At 39.7% G+C, this 18,619-nt stretch overlaps 2 protein-coding genes across 2 annotated transcripts in view; both read right to left on the bottom strand.

Moving 5' to 3' along the window:
* Positions 1 to 2,428: 2,428 nt before the first annotated feature.
* frmpd3 (FERM and PDZ domain containing 3) lies at positions 2,429 to 18,420 on the bottom strand. Its single transcript, XM_072395920.1, has 11 exons — positions 18,323 to 18,420; positions 15,505 to 15,612; positions 13,525 to 13,656; positions 12,739 to 12,858; positions 11,705 to 11,841; positions 11,042 to 11,168; positions 10,596 to 10,685; positions 10,202 to 10,381; positions 9,905 to 10,040; positions 8,363 to 9,253; positions 2,429 to 7,687 (listed from the first exon to the last, which is right to left on the bottom strand). Exons 2-11 carry the CDS (start codon positions 15,607 to 15,609, stop codon positions 4,866 to 4,868), a joined length of 4,740 nt encoding a protein of 1,579 aa, XP_072252021.1. The 5' UTR covers positions 15,610 to 15,612; positions 18,323 to 18,420; the 3' UTR covers positions 2,429 to 4,865.
* The window catches only part of LOC140317791 (FERM and PDZ domain-containing protein 4-like), a 63,597-nt gene continuing 63,171 nt past the window's right edge, over positions 18,194 to 18,619 (bottom strand). The window contains exons 7-8 of the mRNA XM_072395297.1: positions 18,323 to 18,427; positions 18,194 to 18,220 (exon numbers count right to left, since the gene is read on the bottom strand). Of these exons, the coding sequence (XP_072251398.1) occupies positions 18,194 to 18,220; positions 18,323 to 18,427 (132 nt within the window). The remainder of the gene's footprint in view (positions 18,221 to 18,322; positions 18,428 to 18,619) is intronic.

Here is an 18,619-nt window from a genome sequence, read left to right as displayed (position 1 = left end):
GTTTGCCATTCATGTATCCGCTTCCCTTGCAAGTTTCATTATGTCTTAGCTTAGTCTACATGATTTATACAAAAATATAAAGACATGTTAGTAGTAAACAACACATCCTTCTGGTGGGTGATATAGCTGAGCATTGTTAATGAGTACTGTTACCTGAAACAGGCATTTTTAGAGTATTAACGCCTATGTTTCTTGTAAATGTTGACTGTTCAGCATGCATAGTTTTTATATGCAGATGAGTAGCACATCAATTCAAATAAATGGAGCCAGTCTCCATGTAAAGGCAGCTCCTTGTAAGTTATCTGAACATGCTGATGGCCTCAAGTTTATCACTTTGCTGAACCGTGTTGTCCAAAGATATGCCAAAAAATAAATTCCTGCATGGTAAAAAGATGCAAAACAATAGAATGAATCCTGTAATACACATAAAAGCTTTCTTCCCAAAAGAATACATGCAAAAAGTGACAAGTTGGTCATTGTAAATAATGACTTTCAGTATTTCGGTTTCTGCAAGTATCTGTAACTATGTCTGTAAATGTAATTCATTCTGTTATTTGACTGTGTAACTCTGTTACATTTAATGTAACTGCATACAACACCAGGAGAAGACACGGGGCAAAAAAATGGCCTGAATATTCGTTCCTGGTCAGCCCATTCTCGGGATAAAGCGTGCATCTTTTGGAGTCTTCATTTTCTTTATTTTTTTAAAGATACATTTTCAAAATGAGTAATTCCTGTCTAGCTTCTCTTCAGTACAGAAATCAACTCATGAGCCCCCTGACTTTAGACTGACATAGATAGACTGATAGACTACTTTAGAAGCCAGAGGATGCACAGACTACAGATATTTAAATTAATGTTAATAAATGATGATCCAGTAAAGTTTGGACCCGCCTATTTGATGGAATCTGATTTATACTGCCTGCCCCAAAAAGAAAAAGAACATTCACATACTTTTGTATTTTCTTGGATCACATTTAGCTTTAATTGTGGCACATGTGGCATTGTTTCAAATAGCTTATGCAATGTCACAACAGTCATTTCTATAAGAGTTGCTTTAATCTTTTGCCAAGATGATGGGAGAGTCGGCCTGCTGCCTAAAATCTTTTCCAGCAAATTGCAAAGATTCTCATTGGGATTCATGTTTGGATTCTGCGGTTACCAATCCATATGTGAACATTATTTACTGTGCTCCCTGTGCTACTCTTTCACAGTTTGAGCTCAATGAATCCTGGCATTGTCATTATGGAACATGCCTTTGCCATCAGGGAAGGAAAAAAAAAATCTGGTCATTCAGTTTATTCAGGTAGTCAGGTGACTTGTTTAGACCTGACAAAATGAAGCATACCCATTAGCTTAATTGAATCCAGTTGGTAATTTTTTTGACAAAGCAATGTTTATATGAAGTAGAGTGATATTGCATATACTACTATATAGAGAGCAATGAAAACATTTTACTTGCGATTTCAATAAAAAAACAAAAGTGGGCTGTTTAAAAAGAAAATATGGTGAAATGACACACATGTCACTGTTATTCCTACCACTGACCACCTCACTGCTGTCTCCACCACTGGCTCTTAGATGGATTTGCCTCGAACAGTACCTCACTTTTGTTGCAGGTTTTTTTTTTTTAAATTTCATCTATGCTTTGGAGCATTTGACTATGAGGTAGGAAAATGTGAGTCTATTTTGTAGACATTGTAGACATTGTCGACATTTATTCACAACTTAAATTGCGCCCCACCCCCATTTTTGGGTTATGGCTATGACCCAGTTCACCAAGGCACTAACCAAATAATTTAAAAAGGCATTCTTTTCCTCTCTAGTTGAAAAGAGCTCAGTTTTCCAGTGGCCCACTGGTAATCCCAATGGCCAGTTTGCCTTTGTACAACAATGAATTGAACAAAATGTCACAATAAGGCTCAAATGCACCTCTTAGAACTTTGTTTCTTGCTAACTGTAGAATTACAGTTAGTAGTTGTTAGTAGTTGTTAGTTTCCTTTCATGAGGTTGCATCTTTGAACCTAATCATATGTGATATTGAACTGTTTTTGGCAACGCTGCTTCCCTGGTGTGGCTGTTTGTTTCCTTTGCTACGAAGCGATAAAACAAACACCACAAGACAAGACGTGTAAACCTTCCTTCAAGGAGCTGTGTCATGTCATTTAGGTTTGCCCTGTTAAGTCAACATCCCCCTTTTGCCAGAGTCAAATGAATGAAACAATCCCAGCAATAAGCATCTGTTGTCAGTCGCAAGAGATGTGTCCTGGTAGTCTTTCACATGATGCACTTTGTTTGAAGTTGTTACCACAGACACCCCTAGCATTACAACAAGTTTAGTGCGTGCAATGTCATCTCCAAATTCTCTGAAAGAGTTTATTTAATATACTTTATTGCTCTTAAAACATGAGAGAAGTTTGCACACAGACAGAAGACCACAGTGACGACAAGATTATTGACAGTAAAGTAAAGACAGGAATGAAAGAAATGCACAAAAATAAACAATGAATCAAGTCATGATGGGCTCATTGTGTGAATGAAACAGACTAATCTACAGTTTACCAAAGCAACAGGACCAATGACAACCGCATAGGATGTTGACTAAAACGTTCAAGTGCTGATGAGTGGATATTGTCCAATTGTTTTGTTTATAAAAATAAACATGTCCCATGCTTTATACTCATAATATATTCTTCAAAATATATGCTTTACTATTAGTTTCTATGTTACATTACTACTATAAATAATGACCTAACAGACATGTTTTCTCCTATTTACAAAATAGTGATGGGCTCTGAATTTGTCCTAATGTCCCAAGTTTAAAAGTGTTTCTTATTCCCTCACATGTTTTATTATGTTATTTACATCCGCAGTGTAAAAGTATACATTTCCATATCGTATACCATTTGCAAAACATCAATATACATCCACCATACCCTTATATTTTGACCCGTTTATCCCACTGTCAAAATCTGTACAGTATTGTCACCTCCAATGCCAGTGTGGTTGTCCCTTAAAGTCTCAGGGGAAATCATGCAGCACACTGAGGGAGAAGTGTAATGGTTATGGAGAGGCCACATTAGCGGCAGGGGAAACACTGTTAAAAGAGAGGGCTTGTAAACACCGCAAGTGTGTTCTGAAACCAAGACCAAAGTGCAACAAAGCTTAGGGTAAAACTGAAGCACACTATAAGGGTGATGCTTTTTGTCAAATTCTGAACATTTCTGATTTATTTGTAACTACAGAACACTGCATGTTTCAGTATCCTAACTATAATATTTACTATTATGATGATTATAGAACTTGAGGAGGGGAGAATTTAGCACGTGAAATAGTACTAAAACATTTGAGTTAAGTTGAATTTTAGTACAACATTTCCATATTTACTCCAAAACTTATTTTTTTCAAGAGACAGTACATTGCTTTTCCTGCCTTTAACATTGTTGCAGAACAGTTGTCACTGTGACTTTGGTTTCATAGCACTTTCTTTTCATAGTATATCCGGCATACATTAAAGGCCAACACAACTATAAAACCTCAGATTTTTTTTCCCTGGAATAACAAGTGGGTGAGACACAAAGAATTTCAGACAGGAAATGATGTGTTAGTTTTATTAAAATACATAGAAAACTACTTTGTGGGTTTCTTAAATATTTGCTAGATTGCACATTGTGTAACAGCACATAGAAAGCAATTTTTTATGTTGTATCTGAAAACCTGAATAAAAACATAGGAATATTTTTTAAATGGGCCAACGTTATCTTTTAGAAGTTGACTTATGAAAGACTGGTGATGTTTTCAGCAGCAGGATGAATCGAAAAACACAGAATAAAACATTAAAAGGTACATTTAAGCTTCAGAACTAATGTCAGAGGTTGTGCAAAATCCTAGTTACAAGCTTACTGGTTTGCTAGTAGATGTCTACTGTATATTTAAAACTATGATTCACAACCAGTGAGATGTAAGTGAGCCATGGATATGTGGAGGCGTAAAATACACTCTGTTATTGATTATATTGTGGGCATGTCTTCATTGCAGTTGAGTGAGGTAATAACACTCTTTACTGTACATTGGATACGACTGTCAATTGAGTTTCTGCTACATTGTCTGCCCTGAGCAGGTGGTTTTCATACCTGCGCTCTTGCAATGAGAGAGTGGAGCTCTGTCAGTCAGTATTGTTATGTATGCCGTACTTGTGTTTCAGTGCTTTTCATTTTCCAACTTTGTCAATTACATTTTGTTCGATGTAACAGTATGTCAGGCACTGTCATCACAGCCAATAGAGATCAGTTTAGAGTTACAACAGTTAGCAAATTCCACAAACAAACACATCACCATCTAACCAACCGACCCTTTGGGCTATGCAGTTTACAGAAGTCGCTACTTAACAAGATCTCCTTAATTATTTTGTCCAAAACATACATTTATATCTGATTTGTTATTACTTTTTTTTATGGTTCTCTCAACTCAATACATTTCAAATATATTTTTCACCTGTTTTCTTCACAAAACTTCATATTATTTGCTAAGTAGACACAACTCAAATATATATTACATATAAAATATTATACTATAATGAGCTATTTATATTATGTATATTGATATGAGGTGATTAGCCCTGTATTACCCAGTCTGTTATAGGGTTCTTATTCCATTGTGCATCCGTTTGGCATATCTTTATTTTTCTAAACAAGGCTACCTCAGGGCCTGTAAACATGGGATGAAACAGTTGCATTGCAATTTTTACTGAGGATGATTCATTGCACATTTTGTAAAAATTGTAAACAATAAATAAATAATGAATTTGGATAGTGTAGCCACCCACATTCTGGACAGTTCTGATTACATTCCTGCCAGACTTTTTCTTACTGGGCAGGCAGAGTTTTGATGGGTCGTGTGAGTGAGCTCATGTTATTGGTGTTAGAGGAAATTTGAGGGCTAACTGTCTTTGTTGGCAAACTGCTAGAGTGCCCCATGGACTCCTCTGCTGCACGCAGAAGTAACGTGTAGTTGATAGCTACCTCCTCAACTTTTCTCAATAGCTGCAGCCTTTGGGCTTCTGAACGAACCCCTCGGACCAATTTGATGAAGGTCTGAGTTAATTCACACAACACTTGAAAGCTGGCTGAGACAACAGCAAGCATACGTGTTGGGCTTTTTTCAACACTTGCCACTCTCCGACATGATCCTCTGAACTCTTTAAAGCGCACTGCCAGCTCCTGTTTGTACTCTGTAATCCGTGAGGGCTGAAGGCGAGTCTCACCCTCAGCTTGTGGGCTGTTAGCACATTGTCGCAGGATAGCTAGCAACTCATTAGCATCCAACTGGGCATTTAGAAAACCATCAGGTAAGCTGAAAGTTTTCCCCTGTAGAGCCTGTACTCGTGCAAGGCTTCCCTCCAGTGTACCACAGGATCTCAAGTCTATGTCCTGTGTCTGTGGTTCCTCCTCTTCCTCCTCTTCTTCTTCCCCACTGCAGTCCTCTGCATTAAGAACCTGGAGTGTTTTGCTTACAACAGGAAAAGTATGCGAGTCCACCTCCATGCCTGGGAGGACCTGAAGGGGTATGGAGTATGAGAGTTCATCTTTCTCACTGCTTTCATCTGCAGCCTCACACTTTCTGTAACAGAAACAAAATGAGCAGCATTTGTCTTTGTCATCAATGTCTTCACTCGGCAGGCTCAACAGGACTTCCCCAGTCCCTTCTTTGCTTTCACGCAGTAGTTCCTCCCCCTGAATGAAAAACACACCCTTTTTCCCTTTACCCTCTGTCTGATGAGACTGAGTGTGGACTGGTTCTACTGGGGTGGGGAGTCTAAGTCCTGTGGCCCTGACTCTTTCCATCTCCTTCTCCAGACTTTTGGTTTTCGGTTTCACCTCAGCATACACTGGTGTGCTAGTGTTGTTATCCAGCTCTCCAATGCTGTATCGTCTCTGGAGCTTCTTATATTGAGGAGCTCCCATGCAATCGGTTTGAGAAGTACAGGTGGGCAAGCAGGAGCCCTGGTCTCCCCTTGGCTCTCTTGACTCAAGGCTTGTCGATCGTATTCGTGTTGTCTTGATCTCCAAGGTCTGAGGTCTCCTTGTGGCACTTTGAGTGTGAGGGACTTTGGAGACTGCTGGAGGGGTTTTTGCGATGGTTCTCTCTCTTCCTCTGTTTTGTATTTCTTTTGTGGTGCCAACTGGGGTGTCAGGTAGTCGCATTCCTCTACACATTCGCTTACAGTCACAGCTACGTCGCTGCTCCCTAGAGATCCCAGGGGCCTTAAGGACAGGACTGGTGCGGAGTTGGCAGGCACAAGGAGTCCCTGAGGGCACAGGTGAGGATCCTTGGGGCAAAAATTCTCCCTGCGATGTCTTGGGTTTCAGCAGCTCCTCCAAGAACTCCAGCTCATACTGGCGAACTTTCTGCAGCTGAGCCCTGCGTTCATCTGTCTCTTTTCGCATTCTGGCTGGAAATGTTGCTGAAAGAAGGTTTTTAAAGCTCAAGAAGGGGGCACTGCGCTGGGCCTTGCCTTTACCTGTGCTGTACTTCTTTGAGTCTCTGGCTGGGAGAGTGGAGACTTTATCTACAGAAGGGCATGTAGTTGTTAGATCATCTAAAATAGGTAGGGATTTCACGTGGCATTTTTGTGACTCGAGGTGGGATTTGCCCTGGGTACCATCAGTCTTGCTTTCAGCTGTTTCCTTTCTTTCTACTTTTACAGGCAAATGAGGAGAGAACTTAGTTTGTATTTGTGGGCTTGGTTTTGCTAAACTAGGATCTGCTCCTACTTTTCCTGCGTTTTCTTTACCTTCTTTGCTGTTAGCCAACTGCAGGCCTTTGGCTCGAAGGCGCTCATCATCTGTGGGGGACGAGGATTGAAACACCACTATCTTCTGAACCTGTGGATCTTTTAGCCTTAGTTGAGGTGCAGGATCCTGTTTCACCGGACATGTGCAGAAGAGATCATCAACTGGCAGAAGTTCTGTAGAGCTTGAAGGCTTCATGGTCTCACTAGAGGCAGTCTTGGCATCTTGGCACATATTAGTGGGAGAAATCTTGGCAGAAGCAGTTCTATCCACAGGCAAGATGATAGGTAAGGCTTTGTTTATAGCATCTGTATTAAGAGCTGCTGCTGTCTTCTCCTTTATACCATCGGGGAGATTTTGAGTTGTCATTTCTCCTGAAGAATTTGATAATTTTTGATCTGTACTGACTTGAGCTGTCAGTGAAGCACCAGACACTTTAATTTTTTCAGGTGGTTTAGAAGGGGGATCAAAGGTGTTTGCTTTGGCAGACTCAGAGATTGCTTTTAATTCAGCTTTTTGTTCCATGTTGGTAATGTCTTGATTACTCCCTTGCTCTGTCACAACACTTAGTATCGCTGAATCTTGGCTGGGACTAACTTTAAAGGGAACAGTCTTGCTAAGAATTACTTGCTTGGGTGGACAGCCAGCACGTATTTGACCCACAGAGAAGGCGCCAGTCCCTATGGTCTTTGCTGTGCAGCCAGGGATAGCCAGGGGGAAGTCACGGCGACAAAGAATACGTTCCTTGTTGATATGGTGAGCCAACAGGTAGGCTTGGTTTTGGTTTTGCTTCATTGCTGACACCATCTCTGAGACATCTGTCAATTCAGAGGAATTGGTCTCATGACCTGAATCCAGTGATGACTCCGGAGTAATGGCAGCTAAGACAATCAGCCCTGAGAAAAAGAACAACATAGTCCACTGTTAGTATAATCAAGGAAAAACAAATGTTAATGCAGAAATGTATTGATTGTGACTGCAATTAGCATAAATCATTTGGGAATAGTTTTCATGTAAGTTTTACAATATCAGTCATTCAGGTTCAAATTCTTAGGTCCCTCTCCAGACTTATTCATGCACTAGTGGCATTGCTTCACTTGACATCGCAGAGTATTGCAGCTTTTGCAGGCAAATCTATGTTTGAGAAATATGCAAAGATGATTTTGATATAAATCAATCAAAATTCAATAAATAAATTTTTTGAATATGCAAAACATTGTGTAATAATCAGCTACTTCTGCTTTTACCTGCAGTATTTCAGTAAGCACGGTCAATCAAATTTTCAGTTGAATTATACTGTTATTTTTTGTTTGGGACCTTAATTACAGTATAGCTTGCCATTTCGCTATATATATATATACACACGCACACGCACACATACACACACACATATATGTATATATACATATATGTATATATTTTTGCTTTAAAAATAAGACAATTATGAATGTGCAATACATCAGTAGTACTATTTATTATCAATATAATTTTACTAATTAGAAAAATACTTCTGGTAGTGTTGGTAATTTTCTGAGAAAGATGTGAGCAGTGGCCTGACTAAGGCTGTTGACCTGCTGTCTGTGTTGGTTGTTGAGGGTGATGTGGGTAGTCCTCAGAGGCTGCCAGAGCCTCAAGTGCCTGTAAGGTGGAGACCAGAGCGTCATCAAGCTCCTGGGCATGATCTCTGACAGTTCTTGTGGCCACATTATCAATCAGTGTCACAGGCACATCTTCCTTGGCTTGGGCCAGCTTCCCAGAAGCAACACCAGTACTGGCACTGGTTCTAGCCTTCCTGCCTCTCTTTGGATCATCCTCATCAGAACTATTGTCCCTGAAGCCAGGTGGTGGGGCAGCAATAGCAGGTGGTGGTGGTTGCAGCTTTTCTTCTTTCCCTTCTACCTCCTCCTCCTCCTCTTCTTCATTCCCAGGGGGTGGGAGGGCCATGAGGTCAACAGCACCTCCATCTCGGGAGGCGCAAGCACTGGAGCAGTGCTTCCCTGAACTCCCACTGCTGTTACCTGCTGTCGACAGACCCTCTGCCCTAAGCCTGGCTTTGCAGGAGTCACAGAAGTAACGTGTAGCTTTCTGCGATTGACCCATTGTTTGAGCTCTGACTCGAAATCCCACTTTCTCCACTGCTGGGCTCTTTAAAACTCCAGCTATTTCCTCTGTACTCCCCTGCGTGGGATCGGACTTGGTGCGGGGACGGCCAGGGGCCTCCTGGGAAATAAAGTTCTCGTTGATGTCTAGTTCAGCCTCAGCATGTGTTTGCAGCTCTTGAAATTGCTGTTGCTCTTGAAGGTGAACATGACACAGGCCTAGATGCTGAGGCTCTGCAGGAACGAGGGCTCTTGAACATCCTGACTCCCTGTGTGAGCTTTCCCTCTCGTCCCCTCGCCGTCCTCCACTTTGCAATCCAGTTGCCCCAGAGCGTGGGTGGGGATGGTGGGAGCTTCTGTAATCTAAGGATAGAATTGTCAAAGCAGTGGATAGTTTGAGGTGTTAAGAACTACTGGGGATATAGAAGATCCAGATGGACAAGCAGAGGCGACAGCTGGTGGTCAGATGGGGATTATTTATTTCAAAAATGGATGTTGAAAGCTGAAGTTTGTCTGAAGTTAGAGGGTTAGATACGGGTGGAATGTGATGATGTGATGATACAATCCTTCTTTAGTGTAGACTACAAATTAATGCAACAGATGGCAAAGGATCTGTTCATGTTTGGCAGTAATAGTTTATAATTACAGCATAAGCGAAGTTCACTTTACAAATCCATAATGTTTGTCTGTCTTGAGAAAAATAAATATGGTTTTCTATTCCAATAAGTCAAGATGAAGATGAGAGAAGAGACAGCAGAGGGCGCCATGGGATGGTAGTTGCATAATAACCTGGTTACTATAATGATTTTAATCAATGAAGAAGCAGTGGTCATCAATGTCCATGGAGACTGAACATATAATGAAGATTGCCAAATATTTCAGACATGCAGTGTCTGATGTGATGGTGAAATCAAGACAATTTCACCAGTAGAATTCTATTCAATTGTTGATTTACATTCATGTGTTTGATGGATATTGCCATGTGAAAACAGTTAATCAGAATGAAACACTTACCGGCCTTGGTCAGCTGAGACTGACCAGGGTTCCGAAAGTAGATGGTTCGTTTAGGGTCTACGAATAGCTTGTAGTAGCCAGAGATGAGGCACGCAAAGTTACTTGCATCAGGCCATTCCATGAGGAGGACCAAAGGCTGTAGGAGGTGGTAGGGAGGGGAATTAGGAGACTGTTTAGGGGACAGACAATAAGCATTGCCTGCTTGTTTTGTTATAAATCGATCAAATAAAACTTTTAAAACTGTAGAGCAGTTAGATGTTTTCGTATTGTGCATTTTTAAAGCCTATGCTGTAATACCTTGGCCTCGTGAATTGTCACCTCCACACGGGCAACTCCTTGGCTCTCTCGGTAGAGCTGGATCTTGGAAACTCTGCTGAACTCAGCCAGAACTGTTGTGAGGTTGTTTTTCAGGTCAATCACGTGACTAATGCCATGTCGAGGGCCCACCAATAGTGTCGTAGCAGATTGTTTCTCATCCTGTGTGATAACATAGGTTTTAGAACTGCTATACATCTCAGAATCAGTACAATCAGTTTGTAACACGATTATAGTTTATACACTTTCATTAGATATGTGCTTTCTAAGAATAGACTCCTTGAGTATTTACAATACATCCAGAAACATTGAATAAAACAAGGGATTAAATAAAAGACATGCAGATATATTCTTCAATTAGATTAAATTATATTACCAGTCCAACAGTGTGGAACAGTATTCCACCAAAAGGTGGAAGGTCGTTAAGTACCCTCATGTACTGCAGCTTTCCTTGGAGTGGAGGGACCTGTCAGCATAGCAATATAAGAAAATTATCATCATTGAATGAGAAATCCTTCTTCTGTGCAGCCAACATGCTCATGGGGGCACTGTTGAGCCACAGTTATTGCTAATAAAGTCTTATGCAACAGTTAGATCTGAATAGTTGAAGGGCTTGCCCAAAGAATTGGTTATCAAGCTGGCATAACTACATACAGCAATAAAGTAAAGTATCCTGCAAAGAAACAGCCAAGTGCGGAGATTAGTATGCAGATTACAATCAAGGGTGTGACAATTTAGTAAGAGATCTGTAAGTATTTAATTCTTATGATTAGGATGTAAAATGTTTACAATCAGTGTTTGAATATTTTTAAATGAAGAAACCTTGTTGCCTGACGGTGGTGGATGTTGGTAAGTCTTCAGCAGCTGAGACAGGGTTTTACACACATTCTTCTCCTTTACTGTTGGAAGAAGAGTGAGTGGAAGAAAAGGCTCCAGTCCCCACTCTTTTCTGTGACCAAGAGCAGAAAGAAAGATGGGAGATTTCTACACGCAAAAACAGTTTACACAGCAGGTGGCAATTGAGCGGCGACAAAGGAGTTTTCTTATCCAGTGGCAAGACAAGGGTGAGCCTTGCTAAGATTCAACAACCTTAGCCTTGTCATGGCACCTGAAATCCATTACAAGCACACAGGATCTGCTCTGTTTCGGATAGCAGAAGGTAATTACTTGCAAGGTTCAGGTTTTAAATAAATGGGCAAAGTGAAGGAGAGATGTAATTTCCCAAAGCAGTGGAATTTTTTTTCTCATAACGACCTAGGCAAAATGGCCCTTGGGTAATTTGAGTTTTTAATACTATTGAGATGAATTATTAATCATTTAGATATTATTGAACGAACAGACTACGCTGTTGTTCTCATTGATGTGCTAGTCAGCGTTATTAATGAGGTAAAAAAGAAAAAAAAAAGACAGAATTCTTTTTGGATTTTTTTTTATTCCACAATTTCTCAAAAGTTCTTATGAAACTGACTGTTTTTGTGAGCTTACTCGACATGCTTGAGAGAGATCTTCTGGTTGGGTCTCGCAGAGGACACAGTTATATAGATATGGAGCGCGGCCAATCGTAACGTGATGTCAGATTTCCAGTCCATTCCAAAACGCTCCTTGATGACGTCGTTACGACTCTGAGAGGACACAGTAAAATGTTGTTTCATACCCAGGTGACTGCAAACAACCTATTGTTATTTAAATTGCAAAAGAGCTCTTTTGAATTCACAACAGTGGGCAGCAGTTAATGTGAAGGTGTTTAAGAAGACCTTATACAGACCCATTGTGTCTAATTACTGATACTGTGTCTTATGCTAATTCTTTTTTTTTTTTTAATACACCAAACATAATGAGTTTAAACTTGTTTTTTAAATGTGGGTAACACCTGCTAAAACAAGTTGATTAAATCCTTTCTCATTTCCAGTTGTGTATACACTCACTGCTCTTGGAGATACAGTATAATCACAATATTACCTTTACCTCCCAGGGGACAAACCTGCCAGCTATGACATCATGAAGGGATGGTGTTACACTATATTTTACAGGCTCTGCTGAACCACAGTTTCAGACAAGCATGACTTTTTGAGGTAATTTGACTTTTTTTAAAATGATTTTTGACAGGACCATGTAGGTTAGCCCTACACGGCTGGGCTGAAAGTGATCTGCCAGCTGTCTTGCTGTTTTTGTCCATGTTTTTTTTTTTTAGTAAGAGACATGTGAAACATTATGGCTGGTAGATACATGTTAAGCCAGGCTTTAGTGGGTGGTAAGGTTTTTTTCTTTTCTTTTCTTTTAAAAAAGAATGAAAAATGCCGTAATTTATCATAATACTGTATCATTTCTAAATCTAAATGAAAAGGAAGCAAAAGTGAATATAATACAATAGAATCCTAGGGAATAAATGTAGCTGTTTATTCTAATGTGGAAGCCTTGGGTCCCACTTGGCACCTGCTGCACTTCAAAATGAGACAGCTGTCAAGTATCATGAGATTGAATGACATCTGTATAAATCCCTCTGTAATCCAATGCTTCACCTGTATATAGAGATACTCAAATGCAGCAGGGTCCCTTCTTAACAGGTCTGCAGGATCCTTGGGGAAGAAGCAGATGCGGAACAAACACTTCATCCCTTGGAAGTAGGTTCTGTGCACCACCTGAGGGAAGATGACCCTCTCAGTTAGATAACAACTACATCTTTAGTGACATACTGTATCACAGGATCATATTCCTTAAGAGAACATGGATGACTGCTTTTTGATTGTGATATGCATCTTCGTAGTGCCTCAGTGGGTTATTTCTGCAGAGTTGTTTGACTCAAGACGAAGAAATGCACTGAACTGATGAGCCATAAACCAAAAAACATTTGCAACAACCTAGAACTATTATCAGTGAAAATATGACGGTGCTGGAAAGTATATCCAACATTTCAAACCAAAAAGCCATTTGTTGTCAACCAGTTTAATACGGTAGTGTTTCAGCCTGGCTACTATGAGCATTGCTTACTTTGCTTTTCTTATAGAGTATGATTGTCACACAGAATATATTTCCATAAAGCATTTGCCCCATAAATATCAAACACAGAAATACACAGAAAATTGCCAAACGCAAGTGAAACCAACCAACCATCTACAGGAAGGAAAAACTTTGAAAAATGATATTTTCTCAATTTTTTTTCCATTTGACTTAAGCTTGTTTTACTTTGTGCTTATCATGATTTGGGGTTGCTGTCATTGCTTTCCTACAGCTGATGCTTTAAGGGTACATAAGTCAAACTGTTTTTAGACGCATCTTGCAGTCGTTCGGCGCTCTGGATTTCTCACATGTGTCAGTGGCTGGTTCTCCTGTAGCAGATGCAACTTCTGATTCTGGTCCAGACCACCTGCCTCCAGCACCAAGGCAAAGTGCTCAATGTAGCGCAGTGAGAGGCGGTCCTGCAGCGACGAGATCACATCCTGGAAGGAGACAAATGGAAGCAGATAAGAGACTCAAACACATTTCCGCAGTAAGAATACATTTATACCACAACAAAAAAATTATTGATTTATGGAAGCTATTTCTCCCTGAAATCCCTCCATGTTTTCTACTGTACAGTGTGGTTTTTGGAACAGATATCTTTGTGGTGGGCATTTTCTGTGTTGGCTTTTTATTTTGATATGATGCTCGTTGCTTTGAGAAGTAAAGATTTTCTAAAGAGATTCTTTACACGGTGAGCAGATCTATTTCAAGAAAATAATGTCCGTGTTGGAATGTGCAGGGTAAAATTTTTCTCTTCTGCAGATCAGTATATCAGAAGGATGTAGAGATTTTCTCATATCATCTCTCTAAAATGCACATAGTGCACAATCTAAGGGAGAATTCGTGGCATTTCATATCTTACAGTGAGCTACGTCTTAGAAAATGTCTTTCTAACTTTGTCCTCACAATATTTAAGAACCACGGACCATAAAAAGGATACCATTGTAGAGATATGTCACTATATTTTGGCTGTGAATGTCAATGTGAAGGCTAATTTAAAGCAGTTAAATAAAGCATGTATAATAAGGAGATGCTCTTCATAAAGAATTCAGTGGATACTTGCTGATGTATTCCAAGCAATAGCTCTCCATGAAAAACAAGGATAAGCAGTTTTAACAGTATTGGCTATGGTTTGCATTCAGTGGCACCCCGGAAAACACACAACCACGAGTGTTGGGCTCATTGATGGCAGCTTCTTTTGTTGACAAGACAAGTCTAATGGGCACGCAACTCTGTGTCCTACCGTGCCATTGATTTAATCTGTGGCATTGTATTATTGATCCGAACTTTCTTATTATGCTGAAATTTCATTTAATTAGGCTGACAGGAGAGAGCTTCATCCGTCTTTCTTTAAAAGTGCCTCTTGTGTTTCTCTCTCCCCGTCTGTGAGCAGGAGAGAGATTTGTGAAATCTAATAGAGTGCATTTAATGAATCTACTGGAAGATGTCAGACTCATCTTAGAGGCGGACATCCTGACAGAAATGACCTCCGTCTGGTCTGACTAAACTCATTTGTTGCTTTATGACCTTAATGATGTTAATGAGTTTTTTTTTTAACCATCCAGAAATTGGAAGGATGAGATTTCATAGAATTAAAGATGTTTTTAATGCATGCTCTCAAAACAATTTACACTTTAATGTTTTGTTTTAATGTGCATCGTATGTGGAGAGTGTCTAGATTGTATTTATGTTTGCCAACAATCCAGCTCCAGAATAGAAATTCATCTTTCACAGATTTTTTTATCTTTTTATTAAACTAATAAACTAATATTATTAATAATATTACTACTAATAATATTAAACTGTACAGTAAGCTCATACTAATGGATTTCCTTGACCAAAAGGGGGTGGTGCATCGAGCTGTAAATGCAACCCTGACTCGTTATCCTACCAGAGCATTAATTAATTATTTTCATGTCACCTTTTTTTTTGTAATTAAAAAACACTTTTTAATCAAACTAGTTTGACTGAAAATCTTTTATGTTCATCAGCTACAAGCTTAACTGACACTCATTTAGAGCACCAGTTATCCTTTTTGGAGTAAATGGTGACCTGCTGCAGCTGGATAGTTCTGTAAAGTCAGAGAGAGTGAACCAAAACAGTAAAGTTGACTAATAACCACATGATAGAGCCGACGCTACTGAGATTCACCACTCCAAGAGATCATTGCACATGTCATTTGAACCATCACTGATATCGAAATATTACCTAAAGGTGCATTAAACTAATTTTGCAATGAGGTTGAAATTAAGTAGTCTTTGTACATGGCTGTGGGGAATACATACCCTTACAGTGGTGCGGCTGTCAAACGTGAAAGACTTAATCTGTCCATTCTCCAAGAATACCTTCAGTACATTTGGTATGAGAAGCAAGGAGTCGTCCTTGAGCATTGTCTGAAAGAGAACGAAGAAGAGAAAAGCCTCTTTTTATTTTTAGAAATTAGCATTTTTCCTCTCCAGGAAAAAAAAACGGCTACACTAATGTGTTGAAAAGGTGATCAGGAATGGACACAATCAGCTGTAATGGGTGGTCAGCGCCAGTGAGTGAAAATCAATAGGAAGTTGTGGAGGAGGATTCAAGAAGCTGAGATGCCTTTCGTGAACAATGAAGAGATGCTTAGGCTGAACTTGGTTCAGTCTGAGGAGGAGCAAAACACTGCCTATAATGGCCACCCCATGCATTGTATCATGATCAAAGAAGGGATTATTCAGCTTTTCTGGTCTACCCATTCATTATACTGTATATGCCATGAAAGGAAAATTGGATGATGGGAATGAAAGCATCCACTACAGGATTGTGTGAGGAAAGGCATAAGAGGAGAGACCTGATTCAAGGTTAATGCTTGTACTCAAAGCACTATCTTACGGAATATGATTATGATATGCAGTAAAGTTATTTTAGGCTTGGATAAGATAAGATGGTTACTTTCCCCTCACTGTCTACGTTAAAAAAAGTCTTGCCTAAGGCTTTTTAAGAAAATGACTCAGATCCTTAATATGTAGCCACATTTGTGATCAGAAGAAAAACAGGCATCTTTAATATAATAAGATAAAGCAGAGAGTCTTAATGTGATATACAGTAGGGATGCAGCAGGAGACAGCCTTGCAGCCTAAATGAAATCCTCCAAACTCCTGGCCAAAACAAAATCAATTCTCATCTTTCCCCCATATTTTTTCCTCGTTTTTCTTTTTTCCTAATCTGATGGTGAGATTAGAAAAAAAATAGACATGCATTGCTCATCACAAGAAGGGGAAGTGGAACATATCTCAGAAAATGCATTTAGTTTAGATAGAGAGCTGTGGCCACAGCAGATGCCCGGCTGTTCTTTTGTGCAGGCTGAAAGTGACTTGTAAGTGAACAAATCTTTCCTCATACTGCAGCATTAAATAAAGTGCTCACTAAAGATGCGATGCAAAGCCCTAACCCTTGTCGTTGTTAGTAAAGCTGCGTTGGAGCCATATTGTCACAAGCAGACGAAAGGGCAGATCTACTAAACCAGTCAAATTAGTGTGGCCACAAATCATAAGTATACAGCGCTAATGGGAGCATTCAGTTCTGTTCGTGACATCCCAAAACTACGCTGATCTGCATACACATGCAACCAGCTCATTACATTAGTGATCGGAGCAGTCTACTAGGAGCAGCACAAAACAGAACAGACTTGAGAACAAACAGACCTGCCAATAATTAGAAGCCCATTGTTCACTGATGACATAGCTGCAGTTTGTCTATTGTTTTGATAAGACAGGCCACATAAGCATGCTCAAGCTTACCAGTTCATTTATAATATTTAAAATGTGCCCTTGGCTCAGATTAAAAAAAAAAAATTGATAAATAAACTCGTCCATGAGTGAAAAACAATGAGCAATGAGAGCATGTCTTCTTGTGGCATTCCAAACAAATTTGCATGAATGCAGAATCTCTTCCTCCACACACCCTCCTCCTCCCAGTGCTGAACAACACCTCTGCACCCTTCATGTAGAAACTATCACAGGCATGTTAAATGTGTAAAACATGCTTTTTTTCCGGGGTTAAGTAACAGTGCAGTTTGCTGTACACTGCAAGCCCTAAGTTTAGTCAAACCGTAGGATTTATCTAAATGATCACATTCTTGAATTCTGTGCTCTGAAAGTCAAGCTCTTAAAAATACATCTGCAACGGGTTCAGGTGCTAAGATTGCTGCGTCCGTGCCTTTCAGGCCTAAACGAACCATTGTGACGAGTTTTTTTTACACCAAAACAGAGTTTGTGCCAGGTGCAAAACAAAAGTTAATCTGAGCCAAAGCATGCAGAGAGGCAAGTCACAATTCATGCCCTCTCTTTATCTTATTTGACGTCAAGATAGTATCACCTAGCTTGACGTTATATAATATAATCCCTTTTTATGATTAATACCAAGCTTTAGCTCCTGATCACTGAGAAAGGTTAACAACTTGGCAAAGGTTGGGATATGGTTGTTTGAGCATCTGGTTATTACCAGCTTCAGCATCTCCATCTACTATTTAAATGACCTTGGGTAATAAAGAAGGAAATGTTCACATGATGGGGACTACTGGTACCATCAGGTTATAGTAGATGGTTAAGTTAGGATTAATGAAAACCTAAGCAGAATCCCTTTCATTCGTATTTTTTTCAAAACTAGTTGATGTGATGAGTGATGCTGTTTTCTGTCTTCTTCCATGAATTTCAGGTGAAAAGAAATATGTAATCCTTCAATGTTCGATTCTCCAGTGGTTTTTGTGATACTTCTCATGTTTGTGAACCGCTCCTCGTAAATGCTATTCATAGCTAGTAAATGTAGATTAGTTCGTTAATGATGTGAGAGCTGTGCCATGTGAAACTGAAAAGGGCCATAGACCATAAACATTTCTGAATGATATTGTGGCTGTTTTCAAACACATTGAATAGCTCTGAAAAGAGGCACAGGCTGCTCTTGAGAGAATCAAAATCAGTCAGAAAAGCAATTTATTCAGGGTCAAACATTTTTGACCAGACTTTCTCTCTGTGTCCCACACACATATAGGAGAGGCTGTTGTGGCTTTTGAAAAATAAATAATAAAAAAAAAGCATGTATTTTCATGCATGTATCACAAATGGAACTTACTGAGTCTGGGTCGCTGATGGACACTTGCTCTGAAAAGCGCACTTTAGGCGGGTTTGTTCGCAGGCGTGCCTTTTTGGCTGCACTTATGAAGGCAGACTTAGGTGACTGAGGATAAGAAGAAAAAGAGGGAGAGTAACTCTGAGGCAGAAGGCAGTTTGAAGGATGAGACGTAAATTAAAGAAAAGTGCCTGTGACAATCTTCTCTAAAGAGACTTGTCTAATGCTGATGCAATATGTCATAGACAAAAGCTCAAGCTTATTCACCTGAAGCTCACCTGCAAAATGTTCAGACATTTG

Source organism: Leuresthes tenuis, unplaced genomic scaffold (genome assembly GCF_036924035.1).
Source record: "Leuresthes tenuis unplaced genomic scaffold, fLeuTen1.0.hap1 SCAF_11, whole genome shotgun sequence".
Classification (NCBI taxonomy): Eukaryota; Metazoa; Chordata; class Actinopteri; order Atheriniformes; family Atherinopsidae; genus Leuresthes; species Leuresthes tenuis.
This window is presented reverse-complemented; position numbering and strand designations above follow the sequence as displayed.

What these genes read in the sequence shown, in the direction of transcription:
- frmpd3 (XM_072395920.1), bottom strand. Translation starts at nt 15,609, where the DNA reads ATGCTCAAGGACGACTCCTTGCTTCTCATACCAAATGTACTGAAGGTA. An exon ending in AGAACCAGCCACTGACACAT is followed by an intron (nt 12,859 to 13,524) that starts GTGAGAAATCCA and finishes ATCTTCCCTCAG; the next exon opens with GTGGTGCACAGAACCTACTT. An exon ending in CACCACCGTCAGGCAACAAG is followed by an intron (nt 10,686 to 11,041) that starts GTTTCTTCATTT and finishes CTATGCTGACAG; the next exon opens with GTCCCTCCACTCCAAGGAAA.